Here is a 25,673-nt window from a genome sequence, read left to right on the forward strand (position 1 = left end):
CCACCGGCCATGGCTGCAGCTTTTGGAAAGGCCCCAGTACTACAGCCCCAGGGCAGCATGATATGAAGCAGCTGTCACCCTGCCCCAGCAGTGCTCTGATCTCAGACGCTTGCTTTCATCATATGAACTCTCGAAAACATGAGGTGTTTCTGCCCTGTGCATAAAATCTCTGAGACCCGGGGGAACACCCTCCAACATCAGTTCACTTTGCATATATATTCAGTGGGGTTTTTAGGATTGACAAAGAACCCAGCTTAAAGTCCCAGCTGATACTATTAGAAGGGGTGGGGCTGCTGCACGAGTCATGGCCAAGTGATTACATTTTGATCTGGATTGGAGTGGCCAGAGCTTTGATTTGGTGGGGTGGGGAGGGTCTGGTCCAAGGGCTTTCCAAAGTGACGGTCTTTCCTAAGATCACTGTGTCTGAAGGTCCACAGGAGCTCAGGGCACACGAGAGGATACTAGCTGATACGGGATCTCAGCACTAAGCTGCAGGGAATCCCACAGAGGGAAAATTAGTCTCTGACATTCCCCTCCCTTCAGAAGGCTGGCAATAATGGCTTTTTAACACTTTCTCCAACATTTGCTGGTCTCTTCTTAGAAAAGAAGGGACAGCTCAGGGCAGGCAACACTAGCCAGGAACAACTTGAACACACGGCTTTTTCCTTTTCCTTTTTATTTAGTTTCCTTCTATTTCTAGCAAGTGCTAGTTTTCCATTTATGGTAGACAGTGAAAGCCTCACCTTTAAAAATAATTTAAGTAAAAAATGGAGTCAATCTGAAGAATACTGAATTAAGAATATGTAGCACAGGGGTTTGTGGATATGTCAGACACTGTGACGGGGCCAGAAGGAGGCTGGAGAATGAGGGCAGTACTGTTTCAGTGGAACCCACTGCCATTCTCACTTGGTTTGGAGTTCCGTTGTTTACAGGCCAATGAGCCCACAACATTTCTCAAGTTGGAAGCCCTCTTCTGGCTCTACAGTGCTGGTGGGCAGTCTGGAATGACCTGGGAGATGGAAAAAAAAATATCTAAAGAGAGGGCACCAGTGGTGCGGAAGGGACTGAGGCTGTTTTCCTGCAGAGGCTGTAAGAAAGGCACATCAGCAAGACAGAGTTCTGTGATCCATTAACAATGTCTGCCACGGGCACGGGGATTGTAGGATGTGTGCTGCATACTCAGCATCCCTAATCTGGATCAACCCGTCCATTTTACAAATGAAGATACGGATGGGCCAAGAGGTGCAGCAACCTGCCAGCTGTGGACTCTTTCACTTCCACGAGAGTGTCCAAATTTCTATACAGGATCCTCTTGCCCCGGCTCAGGCCTCCTGCACAATGACTGGTCTGGAGAACTTTAGGAGTGATTAAGCCAGTGGCCAAATTGGCCTGTAAGGAGCCCCAGGATCCTGGGGAGGTGGCTGGGTCTCTCTACCTTGGTTTCCACTAGGCAGCACCACTTTAGCTCTTGTATATATGAAGGAGGGTGTAACCCAGCAGCCTACAGGCCCGACTGCCAGACCTTCTGGGTCCACAAGGCAATCATCAGTGAAGGTTCTGATAGGGCCTGGCCTCTTCCACTGCCCACAGTCCTCACTGCCAACAGCAGTGGGTTCCAAGACTTCAAAATACTTGAAAATCCTGCTCTAGACCATCCCTTATTTTATTTTTTATTTTTTAAATTAATTTATTTATTTTGAGAGAGAGAGAGAGCGAGAGAACATGCATGTGAGCAGGGGCGGGCAGAGACAGAGGGAGAGAATCTGCACTGATAGCACAGAGCCTGATGTGAGGCTTGATCCCTCCCATGAACCGTGAGATCCTGACCTGAGCCGAAATCAAGATTTGGACGCTTAACCAAATGCACCACTCGGGCACCCCAGACCATTCCTTATTTTACAGTTGGGGTTATGAGGCCACAGAGGGGAAGCAGCTTGCCCAGGTCACATAGAGGGCAGATAGGAGGGTTGGAACCAGACTCAGAGCTCCTCTTGGGAGGTGCTGAGGACGCAGGAGCTCTGCTCCAGAATGCCATTCTTCAGATCTGAGGAGCAGCAGAGTCCCTTTCAGATGGAGGAAGGAAAAATGGTCTCTTACGCAGCTCACCGAGGGGCTACAGCTTCTGCTTAGAGTCACATAGTTTCTGCAGCGGGTGCTCAGCCAGCGATAACAGAAGCTGTCTTGTGCCGCAACCTTAACTGCAAAAGCACGTGCAGCCCTGAAATCAGGCAGCTGTGTCAGTTTCAAGATCCAGATGAACCCACTTCCTGCAGAGGAGGCTCCTGGGGATACGTCTAAGGGCGCCCAGGAGACGCAGACCCTAGTTTAAGTAAGAAACCAGCTTTAAAAGGCTAGTGCAACCCCCTCTTCCATTAAGCTCCCACACTCATTGGGTTTCTGGGTTGGCGGATCCCAGGGACAGCCTGGTAATGACTGGCCGGGCTCCAGTCTCTGGCAACATGCTGGCCTAAGGTGGGGGAGCCCAGTCTGAGGGGGGTAGGAGGCAGGCAGGGAGAGAAAGAGAAAAGGGTGGAGGAGACAGGGAGAGAGCAGAGGCAGTTGGATGGGCTCCGAAGGCTTAACTAATGGGAAACATGATTCTGCCGCTCCCCGTGGAGACCACGAGTTCCCTCTGGTTCCGATCTGTCGGCTCTCCCCAGCTGTCTGCCCAACATCTGGCCTATGTAGGTCAGCACTCCCAACCTCTTTTTGGAATTGCAACACCCTGCAGTTTGTCTGATTCCCAGCACCCCGGAGCAGCGACACCACCGGAAGTGCTGAAGACCGTGTATTTATCTTTTCAGAGAAAGTACGTTGAGTCTATTCCTGGGGAAATGCTGCCAAATGTCACGATGTCCTGGAGACCCAGGAGGTGATCGCAAGGTGTCACAGTGAGGCAGGAACAAGGCGAGTGGGGGCCCAAGACAAAACTATTGACCATGTTGGGAAATGTGCTGCTAAACACTGGGCCTGTGCTAAGTGCTTTATGAACAGAGTGTGCAATCCTCATGAAATGTCTGCCAGGAAGGTGGGGCCCCCCACTTAGGTCAGGGGAGGGAAACTCAGGCCCAAAGTGGTGATGTGGCATCCCTGAGGTCACGCAGCTGCGAAGGGCAGGTGACTTCAGATTGGATCCTGGCCCCTTCAGCCTCTGAGGTCCTGTCTCCTCCTAGCTTCCCAGGGCCAGGCCTCAGGTGTCCTGGCCCCAGGCCAGAACTTTCCTGTCCCCACATCGGTGTCAGGAATCACCAAGCTCAGGCTCTACAGCAAGTGACACATTGGGGGTGGCTGGCTGCCAAGTTTTCTTTTTCTTTCTTTTTTTTTTTCCCAATCTTTTCAATTAAGTGAATGCTTGGAATGGGGCCCAAATCCAAGTGCTTGTGGCGTTAGCTGCAGATAAGATGCTCTGGTTCAGGGCTGTGTTCCGACCGCTCCTCGTCCATAGGGTATGCAGTGAATGTGCAGTGGAGCTGAGGGTCTCTGACCACCCGTGGGCAGAGGAGTGCGAGGCTGGGAGGTGGGACAAAGGGGCACTCTCTCTAAAGTGAAAATCTAATTGTGTCTCTTGCCTCTGCTTCAAACACTTCAGTTCATTCATTCGCTCATGCATTCAGCCAATACGGACAGAGTGCCCACTGTGTACCAGGCTCCCTTCCAAGAGCTGGAGCTCTGGCTATGGAGGAGGCAGAGGCCCCCGCCCTTCTGGAGCTTTCAGCCTTGTCAAGGAAGACAACAGCAGCACGCTATGGGGTTTTAGGGGCTTCCTCCCAGCAAGGCTCTCCCTTGCCTCCTGGCCCTGCACATGCTATGGCCTTTGGCAGGAACACCTCTCCCTTTGCCTGTCTAGTGCCTCTTTACTTCTCAGGGGTCAGCTCAGGAAGCCTTTGAAGACCCCACGTCTGGGTCTGGCCCCATTCTCTGGGTTCCCGCAGCCACTGGGACTGCCCTCTCTCGGTATACATTCCTCTGGGTGTGCCATTCTGTTTGCACGACTGTCACCCCTTCTCCCCCAGGAGGCTTGAGGGGGCAGGGGCCAAATCCATCTGGTGCACCGTGACTTTGCCACCCAAATCCATCTGGGTGACATTAGGCCCTTGGGAAACATCTGGTGAAAGGCAGACGACGGACAGGCAGGCAGGCGGGCAGGCAAAGTGACAAAAAGCCAAGACAGGGCCACGCAGTCATAAATCAAGGTGACCTCACCCAAGGCTCTCTGTGTCTGGAGAGTGACAATGCTCTTGAAATGGCTGAATGGACAGCTCAACTAGAAACAGAACCAGCTTTGTGACAGAGGAGAATGCAGGCATGGGGCCCAACCCGGGAAGAGAAGTCCACCTCTCACCCCCCCAGGCTTCTCGGAACAGGCGATGGAGAAAAAGAGCACACCACAGGAGCAAATTCCCATCCCACCAGGCCAGCCTGAGGGAATTCTTTGGCGGGGATGATGGAATTGTTCCGTATCCTGTCTGTGGTGGTAGTTATGAGAACCTGCACATGCATAAAAACTCAGGATGCTATACCAAAAGAGGGAGTTTTACCGCACACAACTAAAAACTAAAAATAACAATCACACACACACACACACACACACACACACACACACACACACACATCAATCACTTCTTAATGTCATTAAAAAAACAGGCAGGCACTGGCCTTAGAGTACCGGGTATGAATCTCGGCTCTATAGCTGGAAGCTGTTGTGTGACTTTGCAAGTTCATGCATGGCTCCAGCCTCCATTTTCTCATCTATAAAATGGAGAGAATAGTACCTACTTTTTTAGGGTTGGCTAAGGATTACAGGAGCTAATGCACGCAAGGTGCTTGGCACACGGCCCGACTCTAGGTAGCTTCCAGCACTATCACTGCTAACCCCATCATAGAGATGAGGCGCTGGAGGCTCAGACAGTCCGTCTCCCCTGGGGCCAACTCAAATCTTTTCGAGGTAAAGCTATGTTAAAAGGAACAGTCAGGAAGGTCATGCTGCGAAACCCAATCAACCGTCCCCTCCTTGTGTGCCTGCACATGGAGCTGCCCACCCTTGGAGCCTGTCTTTCCCTCACTGCCAGAGTCTTCTCCAGATGGCGGGCAGCAGGAACCACTTCCAGGCTGGCCAGGCTACCTCCATTCTTCTATACTGAGCCATGGAACTGATGGAAACACTCGCTGGGCCGGGTGTGCAGCTCCAGCCTGGGCCTCTGGCTGCCAACACACGTCCTCGCACACATCTGGCCCAGAGCAGCATGGGGAACTTTCCAATGGCAAGCAGAGGTGCTGGCAGCTGGAGCCCAGGCTTGCTGAAACCAACCTGAAGGCTGGCTTTCTAGGAAAGCCTCCAGGGCAGGCACTTAGGGCTTGTGGGGATCTCTAAGGCTGCCAGGCCTCAGAGGAGCCCGGGGCCTTGCAGGAAACAGAGCTGAGAGATTTCAAGTCGGGACCTGTCCTGTGTTAACAGGGCTGACGGGACAGAACTGGGAAACCCACGTGAGCACCCACTATGTGCAACACATCTGTATGTAGGGATAGTATGTAGGGATATCCCCACAGACAGTAGGGATAAAGCTGCCCAAGTAATGAAAAAGAATCAAAACGGGCCACATTTATTGGGCTGATCAGGGGCTATGCCAAGTACTTCATTTATGTTATGTCGTGGGATCTGGAGACTCGGAAAGGGCAACTAGCTTACCCAAGGTCACACAGCCACCACGTGACACAGCCAAGATCTAAACCACAGCAGCGTGACATGGTAGGAAAACCCCAGGATACGTGGTCAGGCAGGCAAGGTCAGATGGGTCTCAGTTCTTACCTAAAGGGTCTGGCACAGTGCCTGGCACATAGTGGGTACTCAAGAGAGACGACATCACAGGCCACAGGCTCCCTAGAAGCACTCTATAGACTCTGTGGGGGTACAGAGGGGATGAGGCCTAATTGTGCAGGGAGAACTTCAGAGAGGCTTTCCAGATGAAAAACAAACAAACAAAAAAACCCCACAAAACCCAAAAAACCAACTGCTCTGGATCTCGAGGAATCAGTAGGAGTTTTCCAAAGGAGGACCAACACCTAATGACCACTTACTAAATCCCCAGCACTCTGCTCTCAGGAAACCCTATGGAGTGAAATTTACTATCCACCCCATTTCACAGCAGAGAAAACCAACATTCAGAGAGGTTAGGTCACTGCCCCAAAGCCATGCAGCTGGTGAAGGAGGATGACAGAATGTGAACCCAGATTTATTTCACTTCAGAATGCCCATTCCTAACCAAGAAGACCAGGTAAAAAGGAGTCAAAGGGACCATAAGTAAGTATGTTCATTTCCCCTGGCTCCCAAGAACATCAGAGCTGACCTCGAATCCTGCTTTACCACTTACCAGCCAGGTGACTTTGGGCAACAAGTCTCTGTTTTGAAATGTAAATGAGGCCACATGTTCCAAGTCAAAGAGTGCCTGTGAGCAGTAGGCGCTCTCTAATGTACAGATTACATGGGCTCATAAACCAGTGCACGGCCCCAACCACATACCTACTGTCCCCGACAGGTTCTCAAACCTGGCTGCACAGTACATTTGGGGTGCGTCTGAAAACTCCAGAGTGTGACCCCCACCAGACCCACCCGAAGCCTGGGTTCAAACCCTGTGACTTCCTAGCTGCATGGGCCTGGGCAAGTCCTATCTCAGCCTGCTTCTCCATCTGTAAAATGGGGGTAATAGTGGTGCCTCCCTCATGGGATGACAGTAAAGATCAGCTGATTCAACGCATGCAAAGCTCTAAGCACAGCACCAGGCACACGGCAGCTACTCAATAAAGAATAGTTGTTACTTCTCCCCCAACCTACAGTTAGTGGGTACAAAGGCAATGAAATGTGTGCAGATGCCTGGCTATTCTTGATCCTGCAGAAATCAGAAGACCCCAGAAGTCTGGCACCTTCTAAAACAAGGTCACATGGACTTGGGACTTCCAAGCTGGGAGGGAGTTCAGTGGAGGAGGAGATGGGGGCCAGGGTGGCTGGAAAGATGTAGGAGAGAAGACAGAGCAAAGAATCTGGCAGCCAGCTCTCATCCTGGGTCCTCCCCACCCCGCTGGCTCATGCTGCCTCCTCGCTGGCTATTTCCTCCACCACGCAGCCTCAGCTCAGGCCTGGGCCACCTCATTTTGGATGCAGCGGCTGCTCCCTCCAGGGCCTCCTGCCCCTCTGCTCACCTCAACAGGGATATTTCTAAAACACAGCATCTGACTGGATTTCCTTCCTCCTTAGAGTCTCTCAGGGGTTCCCTCTTAATGAAAAACAGCAAAACAACCACACAGATTCACATTTAAGGAGCACTTCCTTACTACTGGCCATGCTCAGGCCAGTTAATCCTTATTCCCCTATGGGGCAGGACCTATTGTCTTCCCCATTTTATAGATGGGGTAACTGAGTCTGGAAAAGCCGATGGCCTTATTTAGTTCAGGCCAACACAGTCACCAGTCTGGGTTTCTGCAAGGGCTCCCTGTCCGGCCTCCTGCCTCTAGTGGCCACTCTGGCTCTGCCTCAGTAGGGCTGTGGACAAGGGCTGGACGAGGGGACACTGTGCCTGGATCCAGAGTCTAGACACCAGGATCTAGGTGTTGAATCAGGTGAACAGGAGGGCTTGGGAAGAACACTCCCAAAGTTCAGAAGGATAACTGACACAAGTCCTTATCACCCTCCAGTCCTCCAACCAAGGCCAAAGGCACTGCAGCAGAATACTGTGGAAGCGGAAACAGTCTAACTGAGGGTCAGAAATGTGGGGTCCCCCAGGTGACATCTCAGGGAGCCTCTGGTCCACATCTGCCAGCTGCTGGGCCAGGGGGCTCAAGAGAATGCTGGGAGCTCTTCCATGCATTCGTCCATGACACCACACAGGACAGGCAGCCCAGCCTCAAGACAGCAACAATGCCAACCACACGGACTCTGAGTTGGACAGACGTGGGTTCTGATCCTGCTAAAAACACTTCCTCAAGCAAGCTACTGAGGAGCCTCAGTTTCCCCGTCTGTAAAACAGAGATGCTAATAAAAGTATTTCCTGTCTCTCAGGGTTGTTGTAATGCATATGATGGGATAATGTCTGCAACACGTCTGGTATAGTAGTGAATCCCCTTCCACGCAAGCAGAGTGAGTTCCTTAGGCCCAAATCAAATTCATATCATTAGGTTGAACCCAGTGAAACTGCCATTTGGGTAAAAAATGGACAATTTCATAGGGTTCAACCTAACAGCATCCCAGAGGGTTAGAGGATTCCTTCTGTTTCCAGATAGACTAAGAATTACAGTTACTTTTCTCTTGAGTGTTTACTATGTGTCATGTACTGGGATGACTCCTCCATTTATAAATGAAGAAGATACTGAAGTTCTAAGAGGTTAAGTAACCCACCCAAAATTGCACAACTAGAAAATGACACAGCCGGGATTTGCATCCAGGTCTGGCTGCCTCCAAAGCCTGTGCCTTAACAGCTATGACAAAAGGCTTGGTCTGGTGGCAAAAGGAGGTCGTCAGGAGGAATCTGATTGTCTCAGCTGAACAATGTCAACGGCCATCGCCCTAGAATCATGGGACCTTGGGACTGAGAGAGCCCAAGCAGTTATGGCTTCAAGGAATACACGTGGCTCCTGTCCTGAGTAAGGCCCTGGACTATGAGGGACTCAGGCCCAGTGGGAGAGAAGACACGTCAATGGATGACTGGACCCAATATATGGGCACTGCAATGGTGCTTGTCCATTGAGAGCCTCAGAATCAAAGCTGGGTGCCCTGGTTGGGTGACAGGCAGAAAGAGGCCAACTAATCTAGAATACTCCCTAAACAACTGCCCCCTACCCCTAAGTCTGGCCTCATCTTGTCCCACTGGGCTTGGGGACATGGAGGAGAAAACAACTAGATGAGAATGTGGAAGGACTGAGCTCTCAGACCCTGGGGACAGCCACCTAGTAGAGGTGTCATAAGGAGAGAGGGATTCTTGCACCAGATAAAGGGGGGGGGGCTACAGAAGTGGGTTTCAAGCTTTGTACAGACAAGGAGCCCTTTATCCTGCAAAAACCGTAGTGATTCCTAAGGGTCAAGTTCTGTGAGTATCCTTGGCCACCCCTGTCCCCATATCCTGCTGGGCTCATCTGGCAGAGAATATTCCTCCCAGCCTCAATTCGAGCTCCTGTGTGGAAATTTCTGCCAGCTTCTCATGGTTCATACACAAGTCCATGAGACAGGAAAAGGGGGAGCAAGGGAAGCAGGGTCCCCTCCTTCTCCCTCTCTCCTTCCCACCTCTGCCATACTACACTGTCCTCTCCCCTCCAGGGAAACGTGCGATAACACAAAAAAAATATAATGCAATATAAAACAATATAATTCTTCACAACGACTAACAGCCTAGATGTACTTCCTATGAGGCTGCATTGTATCGCTGTTTCCATTCTGTAGTGGAGGAAGTAAGGCCTCGGGAGGTCAAGTCACTTGTGCAATCCAGCTGGGAACAAGCCCTGACAGCAAAGTCTGAGGTCTTAAAACTGTCCGTGTTTCCACCACCAGAAATGCTGTTTTGGGCATATTTCTTCCCCAGACTCTTTTCGGAAGTACTCAAGAAATGAAGATCACATTGTATATACAATTTGTCTTTTTCACTTGCATTATATGGTGAACATTTCCTCATCTCGTTAAAAATTCTTTGAACAAACCATGTTTAAAGAACCCTTAATAGTCCACCGAAGGCCATCTATCATTTATCTAATCACATTTCCAACGACAAACATCTAGGCTATTTTCGACATCGCTTTAATTACCACACCGCTGAATATCCGAATATATAAATCATCCAGGAAAACTGCTTCAAATCTCAGGGGGTGCATCCCGGGCTAGTCCATTTAGAGGATGCTTCTCAACGTGCGATCATTCCAGACCACGAGTCATATCAGCTGCGTTGCTTGTCTGGAAAGTAATGGTGATAATGATGATGCTAAGACAATACTAACAGGTAACTACCCAGCCCTTTCACAGCCGGGTACTGCTCTAAACCCTTTATGTGAAACAACCCACAGTAGGTGCCATTCTTATTCTCATTTTACAGATGAAAAAAGTGAGGCACAGAGAAGTTAAGACGCTTACTCCAGCTCACACAGCCGGGAGCCAGCAGAGCCGGGTCGAACCCATGCCATCTGGCTTCCAAACCCAAAGTTGGAAACTTCTACCCAGAAGTTTTTCATCTTTTTTTTTTTTTTTTTTTTTTTTTTTGTGCTTAGGACCCCGTTGGCAACCTCACGCAACCCATGGACCACTTCTCAGAATGATCTAGCATTAATAAAATAAAGCACAAAGGATTTCAAATGAAACGGATTACACTGAATTATATATATTGAAAGGGTTTCAAAAACCGAAACGGCGAATACAGGTACCCCTTTATTAACGAAATCTAGCGGTAGTGAATGATCTACTTACTACCAGCAGACGATAAATGAATGATCTTTGGGATCCATGCAATAACTATAAAGTGATACGACACTACCTCTGGCGACAAAGTCCCAGGTATTACTAACATCACCGAGGGCTGCTGCCTTCGTTCACAAAGAAGGGCAATGCTAAGTTATGGCCAGAGGCTAATGGAAATAAAGATGAACTTTCCCCCTTCCAAGTTCAGGACCCTCTGAATTCTACCCGTGTTGAGGATTCCTCTGCCAGTTGGCTTTCCCCCTCCAGAGCAAACCTCTCTGTCCCAGTGAAGAATAGGCAGCCCAGGCCTCAGACCCCTCCCTGTCACCACAGCTCCATGCTATGCCCCATCAGGGCCCCAATGCAGTGGTGATGCATTCCCAACAGACGGTGACCTCCATGGGGACAAAGGCTGCCTGGCTATCTTAGCCTCTCTCCGGCCTGGGGCCAGGCTTGGCCAGGGCAGACAATAAACCCACATCTGTGCAAGGGACTGGCAGCCAAGGCTGGCCCGAAGCCAAAGGCTGCTGATTCACACCTTGGCTGGGGAGGAGGAAATGGTGACGCCACTGTGTGGGTTTCTAGCTGTCTTTGCCAATGCAGTGGGCAGGGGGTCCATGCAATTCTGCTTAATTAAGCAGACTAGAAAATATTATCCTTATGTGCTTTAAGGCAATGTTTCCCTTCATGTCTGGGGAGAGAGACTATACTCTCATTTGTGGTCAATGATGCACATAGAGCTGAGTGCAATCCTGGGTAAATTATTCCACCTTTCCAAGCCTCAGTTTCCACACTTGTGAAATGGGCTAATAATAGTACCCACGTGGCCGGCATCAATGGTTTCCACCAGCTCCTTCGTCAGCAACAGTACCCTGAATCTCCTACAATGACTGTCTCTCCCACTGCTTGCAATTTAGGGGGAGTATCTATTCCAATATCTGGCCCTTGCTGGGCCAAAGGACGGCCAGGTGATCTTGGGCTTGACCAATCAGATTCTCTCTTCCTGGAGCTGGACTCCCACAGTCCCCTCTAATATTTCCCTCCCGTCCCTCCCACCCTGACTTCATCTTCACTGCACACAGCCCTTCTGTGGACAGGTGCTTTCTTTCTCCAAGATCCTCCCACTTTTTATCTGTGTTCTGCCCCCTCCATTCTCCTGTGAAAGGCCTTTCTAACCACCCAGCCAGCAGGAGGGGCCCTGACTACCAGCTTCCTGACTACTCCAGTGACTTCCTTTTGGACACCTCTGGTGCCGACCCCTGGCCCCCAGCCCGTGTATACTGGGGCCATGGCCTTCTTGAGCGTGGCGTCCATGCTTTGTATTCTTTCGTGGTTGCTGGCCCACTCAGGAGCCCCCAGGTCCTTCTGGCCTGCACCTGCCAGGCACACTGCATCTCCGTCACTCAAAGCTCTCCTGCTTTTCTCAAACACACTTTATGCTGGGGTTTCCATTTCTTCGCCTTCCTGTTCTCTGCCTGAAATTCCCCTCCCTTTTTCCACTTGTGGAATCCCTCCCTGGCTCTGTGATCAGCCTTGGATCACCTCTGCCATGCCGCCTCGTCCAAGTCCAACTTCCCCAGAACCCAACTGCCTACTCCCCAAGTTCCAGACTAGCTCCGAAACACCCTGTCTACCTGTCTCTCTCAGAACACTGACCTCCTTGAAGTCTGAATTCCTGGTTTGTTTATCTGTATATCATCCCTGCATGTCAAAGTGCCAGGCTCCTGTAAGGATTTATATTTGTTCAGTGAATTCTCAAGAAACATGGTCGACTACAAAGTGCAAAGGTCTCTTAGTTGTTGTTTCTTTTTGAAAGTTGTGGTTCTGGTGGAACGGCCAGACAAAGTACAGGATGCCTGGTAAAACCTGAATTTCAAATAAAAAATGATTAATTCCGTAGTGTCAGTATGTCCCAAATATCGCATGTTTATCTAAAATTCAAATTTAACAGGTCATCCTGTTAAAGTTGGTAAATCTGGCAACCCTAAGGATGCCTGAGGATGGCCTGGGATAGGCCTGCAGAGAAGCAGGCAGGAGAGCTCTGTCCACCTGCACACAATAGATGCACCAATAGTCCCTCCTCCCTTCACCACCTCAAGAGGGCCCTGCGCTTGGGCTCTCTGCCCACCTGCAGGCTTGCATCCAGGCCAGCAAGTATGGGAGGAAAACACCCCGCAGTTTGGAGAAGGGGACGGAGGAACGATGGATGTGTGACAAAGCTTGGGCCTGTGGGCTCCTGGGAGAGTCCCAGAGGAGTGAGCCACACAAGCCCCTGCCCACCGGCCCACTACGAGACACCGAGCCTCCTGACTCAATTACAGCCAATTCCCATGTCGTGGCAGGGGGCAGCAATGCCAGCTCTAGCCAGGGTCTGGCTAACCTTGCTGACAAGGGCTCTGAGGAAGGAACCACAGGGCCCCAGTGTCTGGGCATTACCCCAGGCCAGGAAGCTCCAAGGACAACTGTCCCAGCAGTACTGTCCTCAGGCATTCTGCACAAAAGCTCACTTAATTTGCAAAGCCACCAAAGCCACCCATTCCCAGAGGAGAAGGCTCGAGGCCAACAGTGAGTGAATGGCAGATTCAGACTAGAACTCAGTCTCTGAGGGCAGAAGCCACACTCACAACCCTCCGGCCACGTGGCCTTAACAAGCGTCGACTTCTCTCCTTCAGCTAGGGATGGGTGCCCATGACTCACTGCTTGTATCCACCAGGCTGAGAGGACCCTCAGCCAATGGCCCCCTTTCTTGCAGCTGCAGTGGCCCACGGCTAGCTTTCATCCCCAAGGGGAAGGAAAAAACTGAGTCACGCAAAGCAAGACTATTCCCCCTACCACAGCCCTCCCTCCAGGAAAAAAGCACTCATCATTTGCAATGAGGATAGCAGTGTCCTAGATGTTCAGTACAACAAATGGTGCGGTCCCCTGGTACTTTTCTGGCAGTGTGATAACTGTACTTCGTGCTGACCCCCATGCGCCTTGGGGTGGGCTAAAAGCGAATGAATGAACATCCAGGGAGGGGGTGCAGGGCATCCCTCTAATCTGGATGAACTTTCTTGTGCCCTGTGACCTCGGTGCAGACCATAGAACTCAGGCCTGCAATTCTTTCCAACCCTCCTGAGCTGCAGGCGATATGGGAGGAGGGCCTGGACCCGCAAAGCAAACAGCATTTTAACTAGAAAAGCGTCTGCTCAGGCCTTCCCTCGAGGTATTTTAAACTCATTTCTTTCCATTTCTTGGGCTTTCGCACTGGAAAGCCACATCCAGAGACCTCCCTCTGCAGCAGGAGAGTGGGAAGAGTCTTGGAGGCTGGTGTCTACCTTGGGAGGACAGGCTCTCTGAGGAGCCGGGAGAACCCCATTGCTTCGGGACAGGATGGGGCAGCAGGATGTGGGAACCCGGCTGGAGCCACCCACAGTTTGGCACTGCTTCTTTTAAAAAAACCTTTTTTTTAATGTTTATTTATTTTTGAGAGAGACAGAATGCGAGTGGGTTGGGGCAGAGAGAGAGGGAGACACAGACTCCGAAGCAGGCTCCAGGCTCTGAGCCGTCAGCACAGAGCCCGACGCGGGGCTTGAACTCACGAGCTGCAAGATCATGACCTGAGCCAAAGTTGGATGCCCAACCGACGGAGCCACCCAGGCACCCCGGCACTGCTTCCTTTTTACAATGAGCATTTGCTGTATTTTTTATTTTCACTAAAAACAGGAATATGTGTTCACTGCAGAACATTTGGAAAACAGAAAAGCACAGACGACCAAAAAAAAAAAAAAAAGTGACATTTTATCAGCTATATTTCTGTGCTTATACAGACACATATTTTCATCCTTCATTCGTAATCAGGTGGGAATCAGCCTGAGCATGTTGTTTTGCAACCAGCTTTTACTATTTAATATTCCCATGACAGAAGACAGAATATATTTTTACCATCTTGATGATATCTTAGCATGCCACGGGCGTTTAAGTGGATACAACTTTTTACTATCATAAATGATACTATGTTTGTATGTTCCCAATAAAGCTCATAGTTATGAGATGCTAGGCTTGTTTAGTCCTCACACCCACCCTATGATATTGGAACTGTTATTATTCCCATTTTACAGAGGTGCAGAAAGGGTAAGACATTTGTCTGAAGTCACACTGCTGGTAGGTGGCAGAGCAGGGACTTGAACGCAGGCTTTCTGGTGTACTTTCTCTGCTCACCAGAAGCACGGAATGACACAGGTTCAAAGTCTGAACTAAAGTGACATGTAAATAATCTGAAGATATGAGAACCCCACCCGCCTTGATCTTGAGACAGCTGCAGGAGACCAGAGTATAATCAGCAGGCTGATATCTCCTGCTGAGATGCCCTATCTAGCTCCTTGCATCTGTGGGCCAGACAGAGCAGGATGGGGCAATGCAACTGATAAGGTCCACTATTTTTCAATCAGAAGAAAGCAACAGCCATTGAAAACAAAAGCCTACCTAGGGGTGCCTGAGTGGCTCACTCCGTGCAGTGTCGACTCTTGGTTTGTACTCAGGTCATGATCTTGCAGTTCGTGAGTTTGAGTCCCGCATGGGGCTCTGTGTTTGACAGTGCAGAGCCTGATTGGGATATTCTCTCTCTCTCTCTCTGTCTCTCTCTCTCTCTCCCTCTCTCTCTCTCCTTCCCTGCTCTTGCTCTCTCTCTCTCTCTCTCTCAAAATAAATAAATTAATTTAAAAACAAACAAAAAAGCCGACCTGAGGGGTCTTAATGTCTACTTCTTTGTGACCCACATAGGGCGCACAACAAGAACCCACCTACAGAGTAGATAGGAAGGCTCAGCCTTGCTCAAGGGCCTATGCCAGTGGCTGTAGGGTGTCCAGCCTGGGGTTGGCACCCTAGAAATGCCTCTTGAATGAAAGAGCATGGAGAACCTGTAGCCTGGCCTCACAGCGGCAGGTAGGAAAGAGGCACAGATTTGGATCATGGCCATTATTACTGTCAATATTATTTTTCATGACTACTATGATTGATTAAGTGCCTCTTACACATGATGCATCAGACTGAATATTGTGTGACACGAGTGAATCTTCATAACTGCCCACACTTTAGGTAAGGACTATTACAACTCCAGCTCCCTTTTTACATACCCTCAGAGAGCTCATCTAACCCAGAAGTGCTTGGAGAGGACTCAAAGCTAGGTCTTCTTGGGGTGCCTGGGTGGCTCAGTTGGTTAAGTGACTGACTCCGGCTTAGGTCATCTCGTGGTTGGTGAATTCCAGCCCAACATCAGGCTGTCTGCTGTCAGCACAGAGCCTGCTACGGATCCTCTGTCTCCCTCTGTCTCTCCCCCGCCCCGCCCCCCAATATAAACAAACATTAAAAAAAAAAAACACAAACCTTGGTCTTTTCATAATGAAAGAAATGTGCTAGTCACTAGCATTTATCTCTCCCGGCAGAAGGCATGGAGTATAGATAGAGTCCATATGTTATCAAAAACAGCACACAACAGTCTTAGGAGGACGACACTGTACTCATTCTACAGATGCAGAAACTAAGGCTGGGGGCGGAGTCAGCCAAGGCCATGTTCATCTCTAACACCCAAGTTCTTTCCACTCAAGTTCGCTGCCCTGTCCTGCATGTTTCTGCAAAAAAGGGGGTGCCAGGTAACTAGTAGCTGGAAACTGAATGCAGCTAATGCAGATTCACAATTTGTTCCAGACCACCAAGCTTACCACCCAGAGGCTTCCTACAGGCTTAGCTGAGATTGCCAGTAATACCTAAGAAGGGCGTGATCAACAGCTCCGAATAGTGACCCCTGGGCTCTAGGGGCCTGGCAAAGGGAGAAAGGTTTCAAGACTGGTGGCACAGGGTCTGCCACTCCATCACTCCAGGGGCACAATCAACCCAGAGCTTCCTGGGGTGAGAATGTTTAGGGCTGGTGGCCGCCTGAGCTGCATCAATCCAGGCTGAGGGAGCAGTGAGATGGGGGGAAGGGCAGGGTGGAGAAACTGGGGTCCAGAAGCTAGGTGACACACCCGACATCACTTGGCTTAGGGCTGGGATCACACAGTTGCCACCTCTCCTAGAGCATGTACGTATCTGGCTCAATCCCCATGCTGCCACTCCTCACTGTGTGACCTTAGTTAGGTGCACGCCCTCCTTTCCAGTCTCAAGGGGAGAATGGGAACCCTTAATGTAATAACTACCTGAAGGATTAGGATCTTGACTGTATAAATAAATCGTACCAATTAACAGAAGACAAATAACTCAATATGCTGAGAAAGGAGCAAAAGATAAAACAGGCAATTCACAGAAGAGGACACTCAAATGGCCGACAAAGGTGTGAAAAGATGCTCAACCTTACCAGCAAGCAGGGAAAAATCCAAACACACACCAACCATCGGATACTATTCTGCCCCCAGCAGCTTGGCAAAAACTAAAAAGGCTGACAATTTGGGGTGTTAGCTAGGACACGCAGCAAAGGGATGCACAGACACTGCTCTGGGGGCATCTAAACGTAAAGGCTGAAAGTGCACAAACCCCCTGACCCAGCAACTCCACCACGTGCAGGAAGCAGCCACACAGATCTGAACTGCTGGGGACACCCCAAAAGACCCCACCAGGAGCTAGAATAAATAGTGGTATATTCAAATGGAATATTAAAAAAATTTTTTTTAGTAATTTATTTTTGAGAGGCAGAGAGAGACAGAGTGCGAGAGGGGGAGCGGCAGAATCAGAAGCGGGCTCCAGGCTCTCAGCTGTCAGCACAGAGCCCGACACGGGGCTCGAGCCCACAAACCACGAGATCGTGACCTGAGCCAAAGTCAGACGCTTAACCGGCTGAGCCACCAGGCGCCCCTCAAGTGGAATATTAAATAGTAGTTAAAATGAAACTGGGGCCACGTGTGTCAGCATAGATCTTGAAAGGGCGATGTTTTTATGTAGTTTTAAAACACTCAATGCAAGATTTGGGGCAGTTAAAAAGGTAAAAAACATTAAAAGGGGCATAAGGGCTGGGGTGGGAAGGGGACTGACTGCAGACCAGTCCAAGGGATCTTTTTGGGGTTGATGCAAATGTTAAAAAACTGGATTGTAGTGGTGGTCTCACAGCTCTGTAAATTTACTAAAATAATCAGCAAACATACGCTTAAAATGAGTGAATTTTATGGCATGTAAATTATACCTCAATAAAGCTGCTAGAGAAAAAAAATCCTATCTAATAGACCGAATGTTCTATTTTTTTTTTTTTTTTAAGCGAATGGGAATGACAAACATCGAACACCAAATGCAGGACACTGGTTCATTTGGGTGGGGGAGGGGGTTGGCGTGAGCTGGGGAGGGTACACAAGGGGCTTTGCATCTGCCATGTTTTATTTCTCAACGAACAAAATTAATGATCTGAAATATGGCAAGATATGAAGTTCTGACAGAGCTGGCTGGTGGATAGATACTTTCTGTATTCGTATATTTGAAACAGTAGATTAAGATAATGAAAAAGTACCTATTGTGTTATTATTAGTTTTTATTATTTATTTATTTATTTATTTTTATTTATTTTTGGGACAGAGAGAGACAGAGCATGAACGGGGGAGGGGCAGAGAGAGAGGGAGACACAGAATCGGAAACAGGCTCCAGGCTCCGAGCCATCGGCCCAGAGCCCGACGCGGGGCTCGAACTCACGGACCGCGAGATCGTGACCTGGCTGAAGTCGGACGCTCAACCGACTGCGCCACCCAGGCGCCCCTATTATTAGTTTTTAAATATGCTCCATGCCCAATGTGGGGCTTGAACTCATGACCCTGAGATCAAGAGTCGGATGCTCCACCAACGGAGACATCCTGGCGCCCCCAAGAGTACCTATTTTAAAGGACTGTTATGATGACTAATTATATAGAGAGCTTAATCCAGTGCCTGACCCACCACGACTGATCATATTTCAGCTGTTGTGATTACTGCTGTTGTAACGACTACCACCATCATGCTCCTCTTAACATCTCAAGATCTCGATTAGGCAAGCCAGCATCTCCTAGCTCCTGCAGACAGCACGGTCTTCGGAACCCAAGGCTTCTACACATCCCGCTCCAGTGCAGGAAATGGGGTGATCCAAATAAAACCTGCAAAACATACAGGGAGCACTTCCTCCTCCCCTCAAGTCAGAAAGAAGACAACCTAGCTGGGAAGGGTCTCCCCAGGGTATCACGCTTGAAAGCCCCCTTTCCATTCATTCAGAAAGCCCTGGGTTCCGGGGCAGGAAAGGTGGCCGCACAAAAATGGAGCAGCTCTCTAAGCCTTTATCTCTCCCTGCCTCTGACAGAGGGTGGTGGCTCCGGGAGAGACTCTCCAAATAATCCTATCCTTATTACCAATATTATCACCAACAAAACCCCCTCTCCAACTGTTAGGCTCTCAGAGGCCCCGGGAGCTTCTGCCCCTGCCTTCTCCAGACCTCCTGACCTGTGGCTCTGCCCCTGGGCCCACTGATGATGTCTGTGCCCACAAGCGAAGGAGGCGGGGGCTGGGCAGAGACAGGATGTCACCCTGATCATGGAGATCTGCCTTTTCAGGTGGAACAGGGGGCCCAGCCCTGAGCTCAGATGCAGTTTCTCTATGACATCTACAGTCCCTGTGACCTGTTCCTTCCAAAGCAACTGAGGGATGAACAGGTGGTAGGCAAGGTAGCTGCAAATGGGGAGGAGGGGGTGGAAAATTACGGGGCATGGCTAACGGAACTCTCCATAACTGATACGTATATTCTAACACAATGGTTGGGGCAGGGGGTTGGGGGGAATCATGGGAGACATGTCCTGGGACATTTTTGGTTGTCACAATTTGGGAGGGGGATGCCCCTGGCACCTAGTGGATAGAAGCCAGAGAGGATTCTAAACATTCTACAGTGCTCAGGACAGCCCTTGGCAACAAGAATGATCTGGCTCAACGTGGCAACAGGGTTGAGGTGAGAAATTCGGTCCTAGGGGGAAGCAGCAGTATTTACAGCTTGCAGATTACAGAAGCTGGAGCTCAGAGAGAGAAACTGAGCAGCCTAAGGTCACACAGCAGAGCTCAGGACTGTCCAACTTCCCTTCTCATGCTTTCCCTCCAGGGTGGCTGGGCCAGGTTCTGAGAGGAGGGTACCAAATGGGATGAGAGTCTAGGCCTATGCCAATAGGTGCCTCCACACTCTTCCAGAATGGTGGGGTGGGTGTGTTTTTTGAACAGGAGGGGGGAGGCACTGGCAGTTTCTGGTGGGTTCAGGTCCCCTGCCATCATGGCATTAAATCTGCCCTGTTCCTGTAGATAACTCAGGCTTCAGTTCAACCCATCGCCCCATGTCATCTGACGAACCCAAAAGGCTGGATCCAAGGGAGGGGGCCCCCTTGAGTCACAAGAGTGACTAACCCCACATGCAGAAAAACAAGTTTTTGGTGAAATCCCTCCACATGTGACCTCGGCACACTCCCAATCAGGGTGACATGGACACCATGGAGCAGGGAGGCAGGCTTCTAACAATGATGGCAAGCCAGCCCTGCTGTCACGTGGTCCCTCCCCTGAGGAAGTGGGCACCATCACCCCCCAGGTACAGATGAGAAAACTGAGGCTCAGAAGCCGCACAGCTATCAAGTTGAGGCCACAATGTGAACCCAAATCCATATTGTAACTTGTCTCAAAGGACCCCGAAAAAAAGGATGGAAAAGCAAGCAAGATGCCCCCTCAAGCTGCCGAACCTTCAAACAGCTGGCGGATATGGATCCGACTAAGCAGGGAATGAAAAGCCGCAGGATGATCACAAATGATGGCAGACTTCTTGGTTCTTAAGGGGACTTTGCTTCAGGAAACTATGAAGGTATGGGATCTAGAAAGTGCTGTAGTGGTCAGGTGAAACACCACCTTTTGATGTCCAACAGACGTGGATTGACATCCTTGCTCTGCCTGTGACTGTGACCTCAGGCAGAAGACCTCACCTTTCTGAGCCTTAGTTTCCTCATCCGTCAAATGGGCTCAAGAACCTCTGCCTCATGTGGTGTGCACCGGGAGCGGAGAGGAGAGGGTTAGTGGACGATGATGCCCACTCCGTGGTGACTGTATCTATTCTGGTTTTGCCAGCTCACAGATTGGGTGGGAGGCAGCATGGAGAATTTTAGACTTCCTTTTGTTGCCATGTTGGTGAAAACTGTCTTCATACCAAAAAGGCAACTCAGTTACACACTCAACAAGCTCAAACAAGAAACCACGATTTGGCAGTATTTGAAACAGTTGACAAAAAAAAAAAAAAGAAGAAGAAGAAGAAAAAAAAGACAATTTAGCTCAGCTCTGGAATCAAGGGAAACTTCACTCTATTTAAGGATGCCACAGGTCCAGGAAATTGCTTCCCACAGCCTGGCTAAGGGCTGAATAACTGGCTGCCCAGCCAATAACAATACGGACTCACACAGCACACCCTTTCTCGTGGAGAGTGCAGAGTGGATTCCGGCTATCTCCTTTCAGGATTTTATAAGCTATTCACGGAGGGCATATAGATCTGCTCTGTAAGAATGAGCCTCTTAAGAAAATAGATCCAGAGAAGACTTGCAGGGAGGCCAAGGAGCTGAATTTAGCCAGCCAACGCCCTTTGCTATTCATTGTTCTACACTTCTTTGTTAGGATTTTTTCCCTCCCTCTTGCTTTTTTCCTTCCTGGTTAACTTCTCTGCAGCTAGGCGCTGCCACTGCCCCCTTCTCACCACCAGAGACACCAGAGCCCCCTTCCCTCCAGTAAGGGAGGCCTCCTCAAGGCCTCACCTGGGCCCAACATCCCACAGACCCATTATACCTCCACCCAAAACCTCTGAGGTGATCCCATGGCCCCTGAACCCAGATTCAGCTCCTAGATTGCTGCAGAATCCGTTTCCCATGTGGGGGTCACCGCCTGCCCTGGCACACATTCCAGAGGCAGGGAAGGCCTGAATGCAGCTCCATGTTCTAGAACCTGCAGCTTCTTGGAGCCTCAGCCTTCCCATCTGCACAATGAGGTTACTGGCCCATTTTCTCAAGTCCTCACTAGCTCTAAACAAGATTCTCATTTTACAGAGGGAGGTACCAGAAGAAAACTTTCGCACATTTTTTAACAGAAGTTACTGGAGAAAAAGGGCAGAGACTTTTTTTTTTTTTTTTAAATCTTTTCACGGTGCAGGCACTCAAAGGATCCATTCTCAGAGATCGCTTAGGCTGGCTGGCTGCTCCAAAAGGACGGAGCCAAACTTGGCGGTCCCTAGAGGGGCTACCTGTGGCTAAGACACTGCGGGTCTGAGTGCCTCTGGACAAGGAGGAACAGGGCGGGCGGCCCGAGAACAGGAGCTTCTATCTGTGTCTCTCTCTTTCCCCCTCCCCCTCTTTCTGTCTCTCCGTCCCCTACACTGCCTGGGCCAGACTTTTCCACAGATGGGCAGGACGGAGTGGGGGGCCGAGAAGACAGTTAAGGGGGAGACGAGCGGCGGAGGGGCGAGGCGGGAGAACGGGAAGGAGGGGAGGAGAACCGGGCAAAAGAGAGGAGGGGGAGGGGGAGGAGCTGGGGAGACCCGGGCTCGAAGCAGCAGGGCCGAGGAGGGGAAAGAAGGAGAGGGTGGGGAGAGAGCAGACGGTTCGGAAGTTTTCAGAGCCGGGGGGCTCTCGGTCGCCCCCGGCGGGGCACGGGCTCGAGGGGGCGTGGGGACCGCGCGGCACTCACATAATGCTTGTTGGGCACCCGCCGCTTCTGCACGTCCAGCACCTTCACCTCCACGATGCTGCGCCGCGGCGGCATGGCCGTCCTCCGCGAGGCCGAGCGCGGGTGCGGGGGGCGCGGGTGCGGGGGGCGCGCCGCCGCGGGCTGCGAGCGGGGTGCCGAGCGCTATCCGGAGCCCGGGCCGAGCACGAGCCGCCGCCGCCGCCGCCGCCCTTCGCTCCGCGCGCCCTCGGGCCCGGCCGGCCGCCGCCGCCGCCCGCCCCCGGCCCGCCCCCGGCCCGCCCCCCGCGCCGCCGCCCCGCCCCCCTTAAAGGGCCCGGCCCCGCTCCCGCCCCCGGCGCGCGGACCCGGCTAGCCCACGTCCGGCCTCCGCCGCGCCTTTGTCCCGGCGCCCTGCCCCGGCGGCCGGGGGAGGGGACGGGCGGGCACCCGCCGTCCAGTCACTCTCTGGCTCATTCCCGCACGCGCTCGCTCGGGAGTCGCGGTCCAGCGCCGGATCTGAGGGCCTGGCTCCCGGGTTCAAATTCCGACTCTGCCGCTGTCTATTCTGTGGCCTTGGGCGAGTTGCTTCTCCTCTCCGAGTTCAGTTTCTCCATCTGTAAAATGGGCCTGGTACGAGTGCCCACCAACCAGGGCTGGGCTCCCCGCGTGAAGATGCACGTGAAGCTGTCGGCAATGTCTGGCCAGGGTATAAAAGTTGGCAGCTTTAAACCCAGACCCGAGTCTCGGAGATTCAGGGAGTAAAATGGCAACAAATACAAGTACAATATAATTGCAAGAGTGGCAGAACAGCGTAGGGTGGTCAGCGAGTGAGGGGCAGTTGGGTGCTTGGTAACAGAGGCCATTGAGTCCCAAATGTGGGACACTTCTTCCTTGCCAGATGCAGAACCTTCTTTCTGCTTTTCCAAAATGTTCCCTTTGAATCCTCAAGACAACTCCGGGAGGAAAAGATGGTTGACCCGTATTACAGAGGAGGTGACTGAGAACAGCTTGCGGACTCACAGAACTGGTGGAAGGAACCCATCACTATCTGGCTCTAGGCGTATTTCACAAGCTAAGGGTGGCTGGGGCTGTTCCACATTTCTTCATCCAGTGCCTCCTAGCCCTGGCTTGGCTCAGAGTCATATTCAGATGTTGGCTGAACAAATGTCTGAATGAATGTACACATCGATGCATGGATGGGAGCCTGGCCAATGCTGTCACACTAGTAAGCGGGGGCTCTTTCCAACAAACTGCGTAACTCCCCTCCGGGCCTGAAAGAACCCAGGGCTCCTTCCCACCCTAGATCTGAGGTCAGCCTTTGAAAGACGGTGAGGGTCATCCTGGGGAGGATGCTTCTCGGCAGCCCTGGCCAGGTTCCTGGATGGTTTGGTGCTGATTCATTTTGGATTCACCCCTCCATTTGCACCTCCAACTTCCTTGCCAGGTTTTGCCACCCTGCCCTGGCCCTAGAGGATGGCCTGTTAGGATTTCAGGGACAGGCTCCCTGTCCTCAGCTTCCTCTTGGGCTTGGCCAATGGGAAGCCCTGGCAGCAGTTTGAGGGCAGAAGAAGAGAGAGGTCTAGGTATTAATTTCCCGAGTTCTCTTTTGTCCTGCAGGGTTGTGCCTCCAAGGTGGCCTTCCACATACCTTTTCCCTGAGGGTTCCTGGGACCACTTTTTCCACTAAACATGTTAACAGTCCTGTTCCCTTTTGGTTCCCCAAGTCCTGCCACACCTTTGCAAGGGGACTTCTCAGTAAACTTCCCCTGGTGGCCCTGTTTGAGGGTGGCATCTGTTTCACGCCAGGACCCTCACTGATATCATTTCTGTAAGGCACATTCTTCTGAAGCACAGTTGCAAGTCAGATTACTTGGAAATGTCCAGTATGTCGAAGGCCTGGCTTTTCTGTTCCTTTTACCTCATCCTGTGAATAAAGCCCGGCCTTCCTAATAAGGCAGAACCACAGAACGCAGACGCTAGAGGAAATCTGTGAATCAGCCAGCTTCCTTGGTTTTCCCAGAAAGGCGATGAGACCTGGCCCTAATTGTGTGCTGAGTGGCAAAGTTGGGTCCTCAGCCCGCCTGTGCTCACCTCTTCTGTGGTGGCAGGAATGGCCTGGGAAGACAAACTTTCCTCTCACCTGCCCGTAGCAGAAGAGGCAATACCTGTATCTTTCCGTACCCTTCCTTTGTCTTCCATTTTCTTCTTTTTTATTGTAGTGAAATATACACAATATAAAATTTACCATGTAAAAAAAAATTTTTTTTAACACTTATTTATTTTTGAGACAGAGAGAGACAGAGCATGAACACGGGAGGGGCAGAGAGACAGGGAGACACAGAATCTGAAACAGGCTCCAGGCTCCGAGCTGTCAGCACAGAGCCCGACGCGGGGCTCAAACTCAGGGACCGCGATATCATGACCTGAGCCGAAGTCGGCCGCTTAACCGACTGAGCCACCCAGGCACCCCTAAAATTTACCATTTTAACCCTTGGTGAGCATACAGTTCTGTGACATTAAGTACATTCACATCATTGTGCAACTGTCACCAACAACCATCTCTAGGACTTTTTTCATCTTCCCAAATTGAAACTTTGTACCTTTTAAGCAATAACTCTCCATTCCTCCTTGCCCAGCCCCTGGCAACCACCATTTACCTAGTGTGTGACCTTGGCAAGGCACGCCACCTCTCTGTACTCTATCTCCTGATCTATAAGATGCGATAAGAATAGCCACTGACCTCATTGGTTTGTTCTGTAGTCTAAATGAGACAATGCATGTAAAGTACATGTATTTTTGTTATTTTGCTATTAGCTGATCTGAGATAGCTAAATATCTCCCTTTAAGTGCATCCAAAATCTCAAACCTAATTTTAATCCCAACTGCCATGAATTATATCTACTCTTTCCTAGTCTTTTTTTAAAAAAATTTTAATGTTTGTTTATTTTTGAGAGAGAGAGAGAGACAGGGTGTGATTGGGGGAGCGGCAGAGAGAGAGGGAGACACAGAATCCGAAGCAGACTCCAGGTTTGAGCTGTCAGCACAGAGCCAGATGCGAGGCTCGAACTCGTGAACCTCGAGATCGTGACCTGAGCCGAAGTCGGATGCTCAACTGACTAAGCCACCCAGGTGCCCCCTTTTAAAAAATTTTTTAAATGTGTATAGGGAAGGAACAGAGAGAGGGAGACATGGAATCCTAAGCAGGATCCAGGCTCTGAGCTGTCAGCACAGAGCCTGGCACAGGGCTCGAACTCACAGACCACAAGACCATGACCTGAGCTGAAGTCAGATGCTTAACCAACTGAGCCACCCAGGTGCCCCTGCTCTTTCCTAGTCTTGACTCTCTTTTTAGCCCCTGATTTTGTGTCCGGCCTCATCTCCCACCAGCTGCCTCCCTGTTCCCCCAAATAGAAATGACTTGTGATCTCCAGAAGGAAATATATTTTTGTTTTTTCCTACCTGCGTACCTAAGGGTAAGCGATTCATTTCCCCACCCTGTCTGTCAGTGACCTCTTATTCAGCCTTTAAAGCCCAGGTGGGATATCACTTCCTCCAGGAAGCCCTGCATCCCAGATATGTAATTGTTTCCCCAACACCCATC

General features: G+C 50.7%; 1 protein-coding gene across 2 annotated transcripts in view; it reads right to left on the reverse strand.

Annotated features, from left to right (window-relative positions):
• SH3PXD2B (SH3 and PX domains 2B) overlaps positions 1–22,318 on the reverse strand; it is a 101,513-nt gene extending 79,195 nt beyond the window's left edge. Inside the window, exon 1 of one of the 2 annotated variants that reach the window (XM_058723446.1) lies at positions 22,094–22,318. In XM_058723446.1, coding sequence (XP_058579429.1) covers positions 22,094–22,168 — 75 coding nt within the window. In that variant the 5' untranslated portion in view covers positions 22,169–22,318. The remainder of the gene's footprint in view (positions 1–22,093) is intronic. The other variant, XM_058723447.1, reaches the window with a different exon arrangement.
• Positions 22,319–25,673: the final 3,355 nt, after the last annotated feature.

This window comes from Neofelis nebulosa, chromosome 1 (assembly GCF_028018385.1).
Source record: "Neofelis nebulosa isolate mNeoNeb1 chromosome 1, mNeoNeb1.pri, whole genome shotgun sequence".
NCBI classification, from domain to species: domain Eukaryota; kingdom Metazoa; phylum Chordata; class Mammalia; order Carnivora; family Felidae; genus Neofelis; species Neofelis nebulosa.